Raw genomic sequence first — 15,483 nt, 5'->3', positions numbered from 1 at the left:
TCATATACTGTATTCTTATAATAAAATAAGCTACAAAAAATGTTACTGAGAAAATCATGAAGAAAATACATTTATAGAACTGTACGTCTTCACTGAAAAAAATAATCCACATAGACGTGGAGCCACGCGATTCAAGCCCGTGTTGTTCGAGGATCAACTGTATTTCTAAGTTTATCCTCCAGAGAGCCTTGGGCACGTGCCACGCTGGGCTGGGAGGCAGAGGCCACTGAGCAGCTGCGAACCACGAATGGCGGGCGCCGCAGTTGGCATCTCCACAGCACTCTCTGTTCTCAGTTTTGCTCCCTGGGACCAAGCAGCTCACAAACATCTGGTGACCAGGGGCCGGGTCAGGGCAGTGCCAGCCCGCTGGAGAAAGCTGGGCACAGTAGGGGGTCAATGAGATAGGAAGTGGTGCACCCCTGGCTTAGCAGTACCCTTGGACCTAGCCCCTGATTAGAGTTGTGGCTTTTTCGAGTTGTGAGTGTTAAGTCAGGCTATGCTGTGTGCAGTGGCATTAAGTAGATTCACATTGTTGTGCTACCATCACCCCCATAGGTCCACAGAACTCTTTTCATCTTGCAAAACTGAAACTCTGTTTCCATTACCAATCACCCCCCACCCTTCCCCCTGCCCACTCCCAGCCCCAGGCAACCACCATTCTGCTGTCTGTATCTATGAATTTAACTACTCTAAGTATCTCAGATAAGTGGAATCATACAACCTTTGTGCTTTTGTGACTGGCTTATTTCACTTAGCCTGATGTCCTCAAGCTTCATCCATGTTGTAGCAAGGGTCAGAAGCTCCTTCCTTTTCAAGGCTGAATAATATTCCATTGTACATGCATGTGTGCCACGATTTATTTGTCCATTCAGCCGTCTTTTGTCTATTGACATTTGGGTTACTTCCACCTTTTTAGCTAGTGTGAATAATGCTTCAATGAACACAAGTACAAGTATCTCTTTGAGACTCTGCTTTTAATATCTGTGTGTATATAACCAGAAGTGGGTTACTGAATCACATGGTGATTCTATTTCTAATTTGGTAACAAACTGCCATACTGTTTTTCATAGCAGCTGCACCATTTTTACATTCCCACCAAAAGTACACATCTTTAGCCAACACTTGTTATTTTGTTATTTATTTTTTTACAGTAGCCATTCTAATGGGTGTCAGGTAGTACCTTGTGCGTTTGGCCTTACATTTCCCTAGTGATTAGTAATATTGAACATCTTTCCACGTGCTCATTGGCCACTTATACATCTTCTTTGGAAAAATGTCCATCAATTCCTTTGCCCATTTTAAAATCAGGTTGTTTGTTGTTGTTGAGCTTTAAGAGTTCTTTATATTTTTTAGACATTAACCCCTTACCAGATATATAATTTGCAAATATCTTCTACTATTCCAGGGGTTGCCTTTTCTCTTAACTGTGTACCTTGATAAACAAAAGTTTGCAGTTTGGATGTAATCCAATTTGGTTTTTCTTGTTTTTGCCTGTGTGTTTGATGTCATATCCAAGAAACTGTCAGATCCAATGTCATGAAGTTTTCCTCCCCTGTTTTCTTCTAAAAGTTTTGTAGTTTTTGCTTTTAAGTTGAGTTCATTTTTGTAAGACTTCATTCTTTTGCATATGAATAGCTAGCTCTCCAAACACTGTTGAAAAGACTACTCTTCCCTCAGTGCATGGTTTTGGCACCCTTGTTGAAAATCATTTGACCATATACGTGAGAGTTTATTTCTGAGATCTCTATTCTATTTCAGTGATATAGATAGATGACAGATATATAGATAGATAGATGATAGACAGACAGAAATAATAGATATCTATCTTTATGCCAGTACTATAACATACTATTTTGATTTCTGTAGGTATGCAGTAAGTTTTAAAATCACAAAGTGTGAGGTCTCCAAGTTTGTCCTTTTTCAAGATTGCTTGAGATGCTTTACCTTTTAAGTCCATGATCCATTTTGAGTTAATTTTTATATAAGGTGTGAGATTTAAGTCAAGGTTTTTTGTTTGTTTGGTTGGGTTTTTTTGCTATGGATGTCTAATTGCTCCAGTACCATTTGTTGAAAAGTCTATCCTTTCTCCATTGCATTGCCTTTGACCTTTGTTGAAAATCAGTTGAGCATATTTGGATCTTGTCCTGGGTCCTCTATTTAATGTTCTATTGATCTATGTGTCTATCTCTTTGCCAACACCACATAATCCTGATTACTGTCGCTACACAGGAAGACTTCATTTCAGATCAGGTAGAGCAATTCTTCCCACTTTATCCTCTTTGTTAAGATTGTTTTTACTGTCCTAGGGCCTCTGCTTTCCAGATAGGGTTTATAATAAGCTTGTCTATGTCTATTAAAAACTTTTCTAGGATTTGATAAGATACTGAATTCAACCTATAGTTCAATTTGGAGAAAAAGGACATCTTTACAATGTTGAGTCTTCCGATCCACAAACACAGTATGTGGCCTCCATTTATGTGGTCTCCTTTGGTTACCTTTTTTTTTTTTTTTTTTTTTTCAGAGACAGAGAGAGGAATAGATAGGGACAGGCAGACAGGAACGCAGAGAGATGAGAAGCATCAATCATTAGTTTTTCGTTGCGACACCTTAGTTGTTCATTGATTGCTTTCTCATATGTGCCTTGACCGTAGGGATACAGCAGACCGAGTAACCCCTTGCTCGAGCCAGCGACCTTGGGTCCAAGCTGGTGAACTTTGCTCAAACCAGATGAGCCCGCGCTCAAGCTGGTGACCTCAAGGTCTCGAACCTGGGTCCTCCGCATCCCAGTCCGACGCTCTATCCACTGTGCCACCACCTGGTCAGGATCCTTTGGTTACTTTCATCAGCATTTTGTAATTTTCAGTGCCCAGATCCAGCATGTGTTTTGTGAAGTATATTCCTAAAGATTGCATTTTCTTTGGGGTGATTATAAATGCTATTACATTTTAAAATTTTGTTTCTACATGTTCAGTTAGGAAATAGAAATGCAGCTGATTTTTGTGTATTGATCTTATATCCTCCTCCAGCCTTGCTGAGCTCATTTATTAGTTCCTGGAAGATTTTTGTTTGTTTTGTTTTATAGATTCTCTGGGATTATTTCCCCTTCATTCCTAAAAGATAGTTTCATCAGATAGAGAATTCACTATTTCCAGTCGTTTCAGTTCTTGAAAAACAGGGTGCCACTTTCTTTTGGCTTCCCTGGTCTCTGATGAGAAGTCTACCATCACTTGGATTGGTGCTCCATGAAGACAGGAAACCTTACCAGGTGTGCTCACTGACGAATCCTCAGCAGGTTCTCGATAAATGAATGAGCCATGTATAAATATTCTAGTGGAATGCCTGATAGGAAGTGAGTGCTATAGCATTCATCATAATCTAAAAATACATCATGGAGTCATTTGGTAAATTTAAGTTAGTTGTTCAGCCAGCACCTTCTGTCCAGGTCTTAGGAAAATGAGACTGTGATCAGTGAACCTTTATTCTGTTGATTTGTAGGAAGCAGTAAGGTGAGGATACCAACAGTCTTTGGAGGCAAATCGGCTTTGAGTCCTGCCTGGGCCATTTGTCAGCTGTGTGACTTGGCCAAGTTGCCAAGCCTCTCAGAGCCTCAGGTCACTGACAATACGTGCTGGAAGTGTCCTTCAGCCCGGGCCTGGGTTGGGAGCCCACCACTTGCCCTCCTTGTCCTTTCTGCAAGATGGACAGGACCACCTCCAGGACCTTCCCAGGAGCTGTGCCCTCTGGGGCCTGCTGGTGGGATCCGCAAGCTATGGTCAAACGCACTGCTCAGGAGAGATAGGCAGTGACATCTTGACATCACAAAAGGGGAGTGACTCAGTCCTGGCCCAGCCTGAGATTTCCTCTCCAATCCCCCCACCTCCCAAGCCTGAGGTTATAAACAAGTGACTCAGAGGAATGATGGGAGAATGCCCCATAACAGTTAACACCGGGGCCTGGGGGCTAAATTTAACCCACAGCCACAGCCTCCAGCACTTTGGGAACAAGTTAATCTTGGTGGCTGAGGCTGGTGTGTGTGTGTGTGTGTGTGCACGTGCACGCTTGTGTGTAGAGGGATCGGGGTGGTCAGAAGTCCAGAGTGGTGTGGACATAGGGCTTGGTTGTCTCGAGTATCTACCCTGACCCCTTAGACCGTAGACAGGGTGCAGGGGCCCCAAGGCCAGGCAGGCTCAGGCCAAGCCTAGTATGGATCAAGACCAATGAGTACAGCCGGCCAAAGTCTTGGAATAGTAAACTTTTAGAGTGTCACTTTTTGAACACCAGAATCCACATTGCCACTCCCCCAGAATGTTAAAACCCTGTGACTGTGTACTCTCAGGAATACAGAACCTCAGTGCTTCTGAACCTCAGCAGAACTGAGCTGAGGCCCTCAGAGTCTAACTTCTCCACCTGCTCATTGGATAGGAAGGGAAACTGAGGCTCGCCGGAGAGATCTGACCTGCCTCAGGCTCACAGAAAAGTGGCCACCTTGTTTACCTAAGGCACCTTCTTGCACAGCCGAAGGAGGGCCTCAGAGCCAGGGCAGAAATGGGAGAATATCTTCCCATTTTTAAGGTAGGACAAAATCTCCCATGAGCCGATGCCTGCCACTCCCTGAGGTAAGGGGTGGAGCTTAGGTCACCCCCTCCCCCAAGGGGCATTGCCCAACCAAGGAATGGAGTCAAGGCCATGCTATGCTCCATTTAGAAATGAGGCAGCGAGGCCCTCCTCTTTCCAGAAGGGCCTAGAAACCCCACTCCCATCCCATGAGCCCCTGGGGCTGAGTCAAGGCTGCCCTGGGAGGGGGCCTCCGCCCAGCTGTCCCCTCTGCGTCATGTGCAGGAGGCCAGGCGGCTCGCCTTACAGGGCCAGGTCCACCTCTATATATAGCCCCAGGAAGACAGCTGCGTAGACTGAGCAGACCCAACAGAAAAGCAGGGAGTACAGAGAGGAGGCCCCTGGCACCCACCGTCGCCGCACCCTAAGCCACCCACCATGGCGCTGGGCTTGGAACAGGCGGAGGAGCAGCGGCTGTACCAGCAGACGCTCCTGCAGGACGGGCTCAAGGACATGCTGGACCACGGCAAGTTCCTGGACTGTGTGGTGCGGGTGGGCGAGCGCGAGTTCCCGTGCCACCGCCTGGTGCTGGCCGCCTGCAGCCCCTACTTCCGGGCGCGCTTCCTGGCCGAGCCCGAGAGCGCCGGCGAGCTGCGTCTGGAGGAGGTGTCCCCGGACGTGGTGGCCCAGGTGCTGCACTACCTGTACACGTCGGAGATCTCGCTGGACGAGGGCAGCGTGCAGGATTTGTTCGCCGCGGCGCACCGCTTCCAGATCCCGTCCATCTTCACCATCTGCGTGTCGTTCCTGCAGAAGCGCCTGTGTCTCTCCAACTGCCTGGCCGTCTTCCGCCTCGGGCTCCTGCTCGACTGCGCGCGCCTGGCCGTGGCCGCCCGCGACTTCATCTGCGCGCGTTTCTCGCTGGTGGCGCGCGACACCGACTTCCTCGGGCTCTCGGCCGACGAGCTCATCGCTATCATCTCCAGCGACGGCCTCAACGTGGAGAAGGAGGAGGCGGTGTTCGAGGCGGTGATGCGATGGGCGGCTAGCGGCGACGCGGAGGCCAAGGCCGAGCGCCAGCGCGCGCTGCCCACGGTCTTCGAGAGCGTGCGCTGCCGCCTGCTGCCGCGCGCCTTCCTGGAGAGCCGCGTGGAGCGCCACCCTCTCGTGCGGGCCCAGCCCGAGTTGCTGCGCAAGGTGCAGATGGTGAAGGATGCCCACGAGGGCCGCCTCACCGTGCTGCGCAAGAAGAAGAAGGAGAAGGAGGCAGCTGGGACCAAGGCGGCCCACAAGGGCACAGGCGAAGCCAAGACAGAGGAGGACGAGGAGGATGATCGTGTCCTACCCGGCATCCTCAATGACACTCTGCGCTTTGGCATGTTTCTGCAGGACCTCATCTTCATGATCAGTGAGGAGGGCGCCGTGGCCTATGACCCTGCAGCCAATGAGTGTTACTCTGCCTCGCTCTCCACCCAGATCCCCAAGAACCACGTCAGCCTGGTGACTAAGGAGAACCAGGTCTTCGTGGCTGGGGGTCTCTTCTACAACGAGGACAACAAAGAGGACCCCATGAGTGCTTACTTTTTGCAGGTGCCTGGCCAGCCCTGGGAGGAGGTGGGCCAGTCCTGGGTGCTGAGCACTGGGGTCCACGTCCCGGGACACAGGAGAGACCTGCGTCTACTTGTCGGTGAATGTCTGGTCTAGGATGAGGTATAGACCAGGCAGGTTCACTGACAGGTGTTTGCTTCTACGGGAAGTGGACAATGCGCTGGATGATACTGGTGTCTCAGTTTCGGGGGGATGTTAGCCCCAGGATGATCTGATGTGTCAGAGACCCTAGTCCTGCACAGGCATTTGGGTCAGTCACAGTGAGGAGGAGGAGCAGAGTCAGTATAGCGGTTCTGGGCAGGGCCTTTGCACGAGGCCAGGACTGATTTGTAGAACAGTGTCCCAGACAAAGGGATCAGCCTCCCTAGTCCTGCCAATTATACAGACCAGGAAACTGAGGCCCAAGAAAGACAAGTATAATGGGGTGCCCAGTCCAAGTTGTAGTATGACTATGGGGTCTCAGAGGACAGAAATGGCTTCCTGGTGACAAACCATGTAGGTGTGAGCCTTGCCAGTTGGGTGGAATTTGGAGACCTAAAGGTTAGGGTCGTGGGGAATGAGCCAGGTGAGGGGTACACTCGGACCAGGTGCGAGAGCGGTGTGGGGCAGCTCGGTGCCAGGATTAAGCTGCAAGGCGGGGGCAGCTCCACCAGCCAAAGCACGGGCGGGCGCCTTGTTTATTCTCTCTGGGCCTCCGTTCGTAAATGGGAGTATCATCAACCTGCTTGATAAGGTTGTTTGACGGTTAAATGGTGGGTGTGAAGTATTCATCAGAGCAGGGCTCAGGCCTCAGGCCTCAGAAAACTTTCAAAAATATGGACTGCTAGTTTTTTTTTTTATTATTATTCATTTTAGAAAGGGGAGAGAGAGGGAGAGAGAGAGAGAAGAGAGAGAGACAGAGAGAAGGGGGGGAGAAGCTGGAAGCATCAACTCCCATATGTGCCTTAACCAGGCAAGCCCAGGGTTTCGAACCGGAGACCTCAGCATTCCAGGTTGACGCTCTATCCACTGCGCCACCACAGGTCAGGCTGGACTGCTAGTTTTGTAGTATAAGTCTGTCCAGGGGGCAGGGCGATAGACTTACCCCGTAGGTTTAGGGGTCAGTGGCAGGGCTGGCTGTATTGGAATTTCCTGTGCAGTGGGGTGGGGTGGAGAACAGGGGGCAGGGCCCCCGCAAGCTGCTCCATCCGGGTGCTATAATGGTGATCTCTGGGCACCTGCCTATTCAGGAGGAGGAGTGGGGAGGAAAGGGGGCACCTCAACTGTTCTCAGCCTACTAGGAGGAGCTCACTGTCTCCAGAAACCACCCCCAGGCTGCGCTGGTCCTCCCTGGAGGCCTGGACTCTTCCGTGACCCGGGGGGCCCCGCTGGGGCTGAGCTGGGGCGGGTGTGGGGGTGGGGCCCCGCAGCTGACTGGCCCCCCTGCCTGCAGTTTGACCACCTGGACTCAGAGTGGCTGGGGATGCCGCCGCTGCCCTCGCCGCGCTGCCTCTTTGGCCTGGGAGAGGCTCTCAACTCCATCTACGTGGTCGGCGGCCGGGAGCTCAAGGACGGGGAGCGCAGCCTGGACTCGGTCATGTGCTACGACAGGCTGTGAGCAAGGGCAGGGGGCGGGGCCGGCGGAGCGGGCTTGAGGGTGCGTGAGCAAGCCTGGAGGCTGACGGTCTGGGACTGGGGAGGGAGCCCCAGCCCCAGCGGAAGGAGCCGCGTTGGATAGGGGAGGACAGTTGGCAGGTGGGACAGAGCGAGAAATTAGAGGTTTGGGGAGACCTGGTAATGTATCGGGGTGCGTCCTGAATGCGTGTTGGCGGGGGGGGGGGGTGTGCAGAGACAGGGACTCAGTGCGTTCACCCTCTCCCTTCCCCTCCAGGTCGTTCAAATGGGGTGAATCAGACCCACTGCCTTATGTGGTGTACGGCCATGCCGTACTTTCCCATATGGACCTTGTCTACGTCATCGGCGGCAAAAGCAGCGACAGGTGAGGCTCTGGCCGCAGGCGTGAGTGTAGCAGCAGGGTTGCAGGTTAGAGGGGAGCAGAGGCCCCTAGAGGCTGTCGTCCTGGCAGCCACAGGTTAGAGGGGGAGGTGTCTGCTCCTGCTCTGCCCTCTCACTCCCTGCCCCCACCCCACAGGAAGTGCCTGAATAAGATGTGCGTCTATGACCCGAAGAAGTTCGAGTGGAAGGAGCTGGCACCCATGCAAACTGCCCGATCACTCTTCGGGGCCACCATCCATGATGGCCGCATTTTTGTGGCTGCTGGCGTCACGGACACGGGGCTGACCAGCTCGGTGGAGGTGTACAGCATCACAGACAACAAGTATGGCTGCTTGCCTCTCGTCTTCCCTCCCTTTCCCAGGCAGGACAGCCAAGGACTGGAACCTCTTGCTGTGGCTTGGGGCCTATGCCAGCCCTCTTTGTGCCAGCCCCGGAGGGAAGCATAGCCCCTGTCCAGGGTTTTCACAGCTGAGCTTGGGCATCAGCACAGAAGTGTCCCTCTCCCCTGATCGGTAGTGAGTGGGCTTCACCCACAAGGTGGGGCAAGGCCTGTGGCCAGCCCGGTCTGTGGGAGAGAGCTCACAGGAGTTGGGGTAGGAGATGCCAGGTTCCTCACTCGGAGACTCGTACCAGGCACTGGGCTGGTACTGGGGATGCAGTGGGGACCAAGCTGCCCTGCCCTGGGAGGTCAGGAAGAAAACAGCTGTCGTGGGGGAAGGATGACCAAGCCAAGAAAGGTTGGTGCCCAGGCAGTTAAGAGGAAAAGGCAGGTCCATTGGAGGAAAGGCCATTGCTCAGGTAGAATGGAGTGTGGAGGGTGACCGGAGGTGGGGAGGGGGCTATGAGGCTGCAGAGGCAGTAAAAAGAGCTGAGGAACTTTATCCAAAGGGCAGTGAAATGCTTCTGAGAGGCTTTAAGCTCACATCTGTGTTTTACTAAGATGGTTCATGACAGCTGATATAGAGAAGAGATCAAGAATTCCCCAGGAATCAGTAATTGCAGCAGGGGTGCAGCTGTATTGCAAGAAGTGGTGGTGGCCGGGAGATGGGGGTACACAGGGGACAGAGCAGAGGGGGTGCAATAAAGAAAGATTTAGGCCAGGGCTTCTCACACTGAAGCGGGCACACGAATCTCCTGGAGATCATGCTAAAATGCAGATTCTGACTCGCAAGTCTGGGGCAGGGCCTGAGAGTGTATTTCCAGCATCCCCAGGTGACGCTGATGCTGCTGGTCCATGGACCACACTTTGAGCAGCAAGAGTTTAGGAGGCACAGCAATAGGATATAGAGATTGTTGGCTTTTGGGGGCGGGAGGGAGACGTGGATGCTTTTAGGTGAGAGTGGGAGGTCATTTCTTGGAGAACCGTTGCAGTTAGGTAGGAAAGGTGAGGCTCCAGTTAGACATGGAGATTTGAGGTGTCTAGGAGGAGCCCCCCGGGGCAGAAAGAGGGCCGAGCTGGAGGGAGACAGAGGGACAAGCTCCCTCAGGAGAGAAGGGTCATGGGGAAAGCTGAGGCCCAAGCCCGGGGGGATGGTGGGGGCAGGTGCGCTATCCAGGAAGGAGTCTGAAGACTGAGTCTGGGGCAGTGAGGGGTGAGGCAGGTCTCGTCAGCAGCGGGGTGCGCGCTGGACCTCCATTTCCAAGCCCCGTGGTTGTTGGGGACCTGAGAGCAGTTCTAGAGGGTGGGGGTGAGCGCTCAGTTTCAGGAGCCGGGGCCAGGGGTGGGGGAGAGTGGAGGGCTGGAGGGGAGCGAAGACACCTGGGAATGCGGGAGAAGGGGGCCAGGGCAGGGGTCCAAGGGTTCAGGGGCTTAATGGCCACTGAGGTAGCAAGTGGAAGTTGGTTCAGGAGTGAAGGAGGGACACTGGGGAGACCCAGGTGGATCTAGGGGGCAGATTGGATGGAATGTCAAAGGGACAGTGAAGGGAAGTGGGAGGGGCGAGAGAATGGGGAAGGTAGAGGAGACCAGAGGGAAGAGAGAGAGGACAGGGTGGGGACTCTGAGGCCCAGGCAGGGGCTCCAGATGGGCATTCCTGAGAAGGTCCAGAACAGGAGGTTGTGCTGAGAGCCCGGGAGGCTGGGACTCCGACTTCAGAGGGGTGCGGCGAGGCTGTGGACGCTGGGGTGGGCCAGCCCCTGGGTGTCTGGGGTCCCCCGCTTATGCCCCTCCTCGTCCCCCCAGGTGGACGTCCTTTGAGGCCTTCCCGCAGGAGCGCAGCTCGCTCAGCCTGGTCAGCCTGGCGGGCACCCTCTACGCCATCGGTGGCTTTGCCACTCTGGAGACTGAGTCCGGGGAGCTGGTCCCCACAGAGCTCAACGACATCTGGAGGTGAGCCCGGCCCCGGGGAGGTGAGGGGGAATCCTGAGCAAGGCTGATGGGCCACAGCCCCAAGGCCGAGCAGAGGCACGCGGCAGGCTCCGCCAGGGGCAGAGCTGGTCCCTCTCCCGGGGGGCCTGTGGGGAGGGGCGGCACACCCCGTTCAGCTCTGGTTCTCTCCAGTTTGGTTGGGAAAGTCTGGGTTTGCACACGTGACACCATGTCCCACTATGGGGCCCCAACAGTGACACATTTGGGAGCTGACCTCAGGCTTAGCACACAGACCCACAGAAACAGGACCCGAAGTAGAGGTGCCTGAAGAGGTTTCCGTCGCCTGGGGCACCTTCTGGACCTCTAGCTGCAGGCAGCTTCCTGGGGGCAGTGATGTTGGGGGGCTGGGAGCTGGGGAAGGGTTCTTGGAAGGCCAAGGAGGGAAATTCTACATCTTAAGGGAAGATGCCGACCTTCCTGGAGGGAGGCGGCCCTTCCTGGAATGTGGGGCCAGTGTTCTCTGGGGATGGGCCTGGCGGGATGCCTCTTCCCAGAGTGTGGGTGTCCTCTACCATTCTGCAGGGCTGGGGTCCGGGCCGGGCACCCCTCAGGGGTGGGCCTAGTGCACTAGCATCCTCTAGGGTACCACTCTGCAGGGCTGGGGTCCGGGCCGGGCACCCCTCAGAGGTGGGCCCAGTGCACTTAGCATCCTCTAGGAGAGCATTCTCCAGGGCTGGGGGTGGGGGGATGGGGCACCCCTCAAAGGTGGGCCTAGTGCACTTAGCATCCTCTAGGAGAGCATTCTGCAGGGTTGGGGTCCGGGGCAGGGCACCCCTCAGAGGTGGGCCTAGTGCACTTAGCATCCTCTAGGAAAGCATTCTGCAAGGCTGGGGTGGGGGTGTGGGGCACTCCTCAGAGGTGGGCCCAGTGCACTTAGCATCCTCTAGGAGAGCATTCTGCAGGGTTGGGGTCCGGGGCAGGGCACCCCTCAGAGGTGGGCCTAGTGCACTTAGCATCCTCTAGGAGAGCATTCTGCAGGGCTGGGGGTGGGGGTCCGGGGCACCCCTCAGAGGTGGGCCTAGTGCACTTAGCATCCTCTAGGAGAGCATTCTGCAGGGCTGGGGTGGGGGTGTGGGGCACCCCTCAGAGGTGGGCCCAGTGCACTTAGCATCCTCTAGGAGAGCATTCTGCAGGGTTGGGGTCCGGGGCAGGGCACCCCTCAGAGGTGGTCCTAGTGCACTTAGCATCCTCTAGGAGAGCATTCTGCAGGGCTGGGGGTGGGGGTCCGGGGCACCCCTCAGAGGTGGGCCCAGTGCACTTAGCATCCTCTAGGAGAGCATTCTGCAGGGCTGGGGTGGGGGTGAGGGTGGGGGGTACCCCTCAGAGGTGGGCCCAGTGCACTTAGCATCCTCTAGGAGAGCATTCTGCAGGGCTGGGGTCCGGGCCGGGCACCCCTCAGAGGTGGGCCTAGTGCACTCAGCATCCTCTAGGGTACCACTCTGCAGGGCTGGGGTCCGGGGCAGGGCACCCCTCAGAGGTGGGCCCAGTGCACTCAGCATCCTCTAGGGTACCACTCTGCAGGGCTGGGGTCCGGGCCGGGCACCCCTCAGAGGTGGGCCCAGTGCACTTAGCATCCTCTAGGGTACCACTCTGCAGGGCTGGGGTCCGGGCGGGCACCCCTCAGAGGTGGGCCCAGTGCACTTAGCATCCTCTAGGAGAGCATTCTGCAGGGCTGGGGGTGGGGGGGTGGGGCACCCCTCAGAGGTGGGCCCAGTGCACTTAGCATCCTCTAGGAGAGCATTCTGCAGGGCTGGGGTGGGGGTGAGGGTGGGGGGTACCCCTCAGAGGTGGGCCCAGTGCACTTAGCATCCTCTAGGAGAGCATTCTGCAGGGCTGAGGTCCGGGCCGGGCACCCCTCAGAGGTGGGCCTAGTGCACTTAGCATCCTCTAGGAGAGCATTCTGCAGGGCTGGGGTCCGGGGCAGGGCACCCCTCAGAGGTGGGCCCAGTGCACTCAGCATCCTCTAGGGTACCACTCTGCAGGGCTGGGGTCCGGGCGGGCACCCCTCAGAGGTGGGCCCAGTGCACTTAGCATCCTCTAGGAGAGCATTCTCCAGGGCTGGGGGTGGGGGGATGGGGCACCCCTCAGAGGTGGGCCTAGTGCACTTAGCATCCTCTAGGAGAGCATTCTGCAGGGCTGGGGTGGGGGTGTGGGGCACCCCTCAGAGGTGGGCCCAGTGCACTTAGCATCCTCTAGGAGAGCATTCTGCAGGGCTGGGGTGGGGGTGTGGGGCACCCCTCAGAGGTGGGCCCAGTGCACTTAGCATCCTCTAGGAGAGCATTCTGCAGGGTTGGGGTCCGGGGCAGGGCACCCCTCAGAGGTGGGCCTAGTGCACTTAGCATCCTCTAGGAGAGCATTCTGCAGGGCTGGGGGTGGGGGTCCGGGGCACCCCTCAGAGGTGGGCCTAGTGCACTTAGCATCCTCTAGGAGAGCATTCTGCAGGGCTGGGGTGGGGGTGTGGGGCACCCCTCAGAGGTGGGCCCAGTGCACTTAGCATCCTCTAGGAGAGCATTCTGCAGGGCTGGGGGTGGGGGTCCGGGGCAGGGTACCCCTCAGAGGTGGGCCCAGTGCACTTAGCATCCTCTAGGAGAGCATTCTGCAGGGCTGGGGTCCGGGCCGGGCACCCCTCAGAGGTGGGCCCAGTGCACTTAGCATCCTCTAGGAGAGCATTCTGCAGGGCTGGGGGTGGGGGGGTGGGGCACCCCTCAGAGGTGGGCCCAGTGCACTTAGCATCCTCTAGGAGAGCATTCTGCAGGGCTGGGGGTGGGGGGGTGGGGCACCCCTCAGAGGTGGGCCCAGTGCACTTAGCATCCTCTAGGAGAGCATTCTGCAGGGCTGGGGTGGGGGTGAGGGTGGGGGGTACCCCTCAGAGGTGGGCCCAGTGCACTTAGCATCCTCTAGGAGAGCATTCTGCAGGGCTGGGGTCCGGGCCGGGCACCCCTCAGAGGTGGGCCTAGTGCACTTAGCATCCTCTAGGAGAGCATTCTGCAGGGCTGGGGTCCGGGGCAGGGCACCCCTCAGAGGTGGGCCCAGTGCACTTAGCATCCTCTAGGAGAGCATTCTCCAGGGCTGGGGGTGGGGGGATGGGGCACCCCTCAGAGGTGGGCCCAGTGCACTTAGCATCCTCTAGGGTACCACTCTGCAGGGCTGGGGTCCGGGCGGGCACCCCTCAGAGGTGGGCCCAGTGCACTTAGCATCCTCTAGGAGAGCATTCTCCAGGGCTGGGGGTGGGGGGATGGGGCACCCCTCAGAGGTGGGCCTAGTGCACTTAGCATCCTCTAGGAGAGCATTCTGCAGGGCTGGGGGTGGGGGGGTGGGGCACCCCTCAGAGGTGGGCCCAGTGCACTTAGCATCCTCTAGGAGAGCATTCTGCAGGGCTGGGGTGGGGGTGTGGGGCACCCCTCAGAGGTGGGCCCAGTGCACTTAGCATCCTCTAGGAGAGCATTCTGCAGGGTTGGGGTCCGGGGCAGGGCACCCCTCAGAGGTGGGCCTAGTGCACTTAGCATCCTCTAGGAGAGCATTCTGCAGGGCTGGGGGTGGGGGTCCGGGGCACCCCTCAGAGGTGGGCCTAGTGCACTTAGCATCCTCTAGGAGAGCATTCTGCAGGGCTGGGGTGGGGGTGGGGGGCACCCCTCAGAGGTGGGCCCAGTGCACTTAGCATCCTCTAGGAGAGCATTCTGCAGGGCTGGGGGTGGGGGTCCGGGGCAGGGTACCCCTCAGAGGTGGGCCCAGTGCACTTAGCATCCTCTAGGAGAGCATTCTGCAGGGCTGGGGTCCGGGCTGGGCACCCCTCAGAGGTGGGCCCAGTGCACTTAGCATCCTCTAGGAGAGCATTCTGCAGGGCTGGGGGTGGGGGGGTGGGGCACCCCTCAGAGGTGGGCCCAGTGCACTTAGCATCCTCTAGGAGAGCATTCTGCAGGGCTGGGAGTGGGGGGGTGGGGCACCCCTCAGAGGTGGGCCCAGTGCACTTAGCATCCTCTAGGAGAGCATTCTGCAGGGCTGGGGTGGGGGTGAGGGTGGGGGGTACCCCTCAGAGGTGGGCCCAGTGCACTTAGCATCCTCTAGGAGAGCATTCTGCAGGGCTGGGGTCCGGGCCGGGCACCCCTCAGAGGTGGGCCTAGTGCACTTAGCATCCTCTAGGAGAGCATTCTGCAGGGCTGGGGTCCGGGGCAGGGCACCCCTCAGAGGTGGGCCCAGTGCACTTAGCATCCTCTAGGAGAGCATTCTCCAGGGCTGGGGGTGGGGGGATGGGGCACCCCTCAGAGGTGGGCCTAGTGCACTTAGCATCCTCTAGGAGAGCATTCTGCAGGGCTGGGGGTGGGGGTCCGGGGCACCCCTCAGAGGTGGGCCTAGTGCACTTAGCATCCTCTAGGAGAGCATTCTGCAGGGCTGGGGTGAGGGTGGGGGGTACCCCTCAGAGGTGGGCCCAGTGCACTTAGCATCCTCTAGGAGAGCATTCTGCAGGGCTGGGGTCCGGGCCGGGCACCCCTCAGAGGTGGGCCTAGTGCACTTAGCATCCTCTAGGAGAGCATTCTGCAGGGCTGGGGTCCGGGGCAGGGCACCCCTCAGAGGTGGGCCTAGTGCACTTAGCATCCTCTAGGAGAGCATTCTCCAGAGCTGGGGTCCGGGGCAGGGCACCCCTCAGAGGTGGGCCTAGTGCACTTAGCTGCCCCTCCCTCCTGGGTCCCCCCTCTGAACTCTGCTGACCAAGCTTCTCGTCCCTGTCGCACCCCCAGATACAACGAGGATGAGAAGAAGTGGGAGGGCGTTTTGCGGGAGATCGCCTACGCCACCGGTGCTTCCTTCCTACCTGTGCGGCTCAACGTGCTGCGCATGACTAAGATGTGACCAGCCCGGAGGGCCTGAACTAAGCACCCCCCATCCTGCGGCCCACACAGGCCGGGCCTTCTGGGGGCTCCAGGGACGGGCTGGGAGGGGCCAGAGCCCACCTGGATCTG

General features: G+C 56.9%; 1 protein-coding gene across 1 annotated transcript; it reads left to right on the top strand.

Moving 5' to 3' along the window:
• The first annotated feature begins 4,913 nt into the window (after positions 1–4,913).
• KLHL40 (kelch like family member 40) lies at positions 4,914–15,399 on the top strand. The gene is made up of 6 exons (XM_066245852.1): positions 4,914–6,144; positions 7,595–7,755; positions 8,033–8,140; positions 8,294–8,479; positions 10,340–10,486; positions 15,262–15,399. The coding sequence occupies exons 1-6, from the start codon at positions 4,993–4,995 to the stop codon at positions 15,371–15,373; spliced, it is 1,866 nt and encodes a 621-aa protein (XP_066101949.1). The 5' UTR covers positions 4,914–4,992; the 3' UTR covers positions 15,374–15,399.
• Positions 15,400–15,483: the final 84 nt, after the last annotated feature.

This window comes from Saccopteryx bilineata, chromosome 10 (genome assembly GCF_036850765.1).
Source record: "Saccopteryx bilineata isolate mSacBil1 chromosome 10, mSacBil1_pri_phased_curated, whole genome shotgun sequence".
NCBI classification, from domain to species: domain Eukaryota; kingdom Metazoa; phylum Chordata; class Mammalia; order Chiroptera; family Emballonuridae; genus Saccopteryx; species Saccopteryx bilineata.
Note: the sequence above shows the minus strand (reverse complement) of the source record. Positions and strands in the feature narration are given on the sequence as shown.

Excerpts from the sequence above, each read along its gene's own strand:
- KLHL40 (XM_066245852.1), top strand. The coding sequence starts at position 4,993 with ATGGCGCTGGGCTTGGAACAGGCGGAGGAGCAGCGGCTGTACCAGCAG. Across the intron at positions 6,145-7,594 it reads TGAGTGCTTACTTTTTGCAG|TTTGACCACCTGGACTCAGA; the intron begins GTGCCTGGCCAG and ends CCCTGCCTGCAG. Across the intron at positions 8,141-8,293 it reads GGCGGCAAAAGCAGCGACAG|GAAGTGCCTGAATAAGATGT; the intron begins GTGAGGCTCTGG and ends CCCACCCCACAG.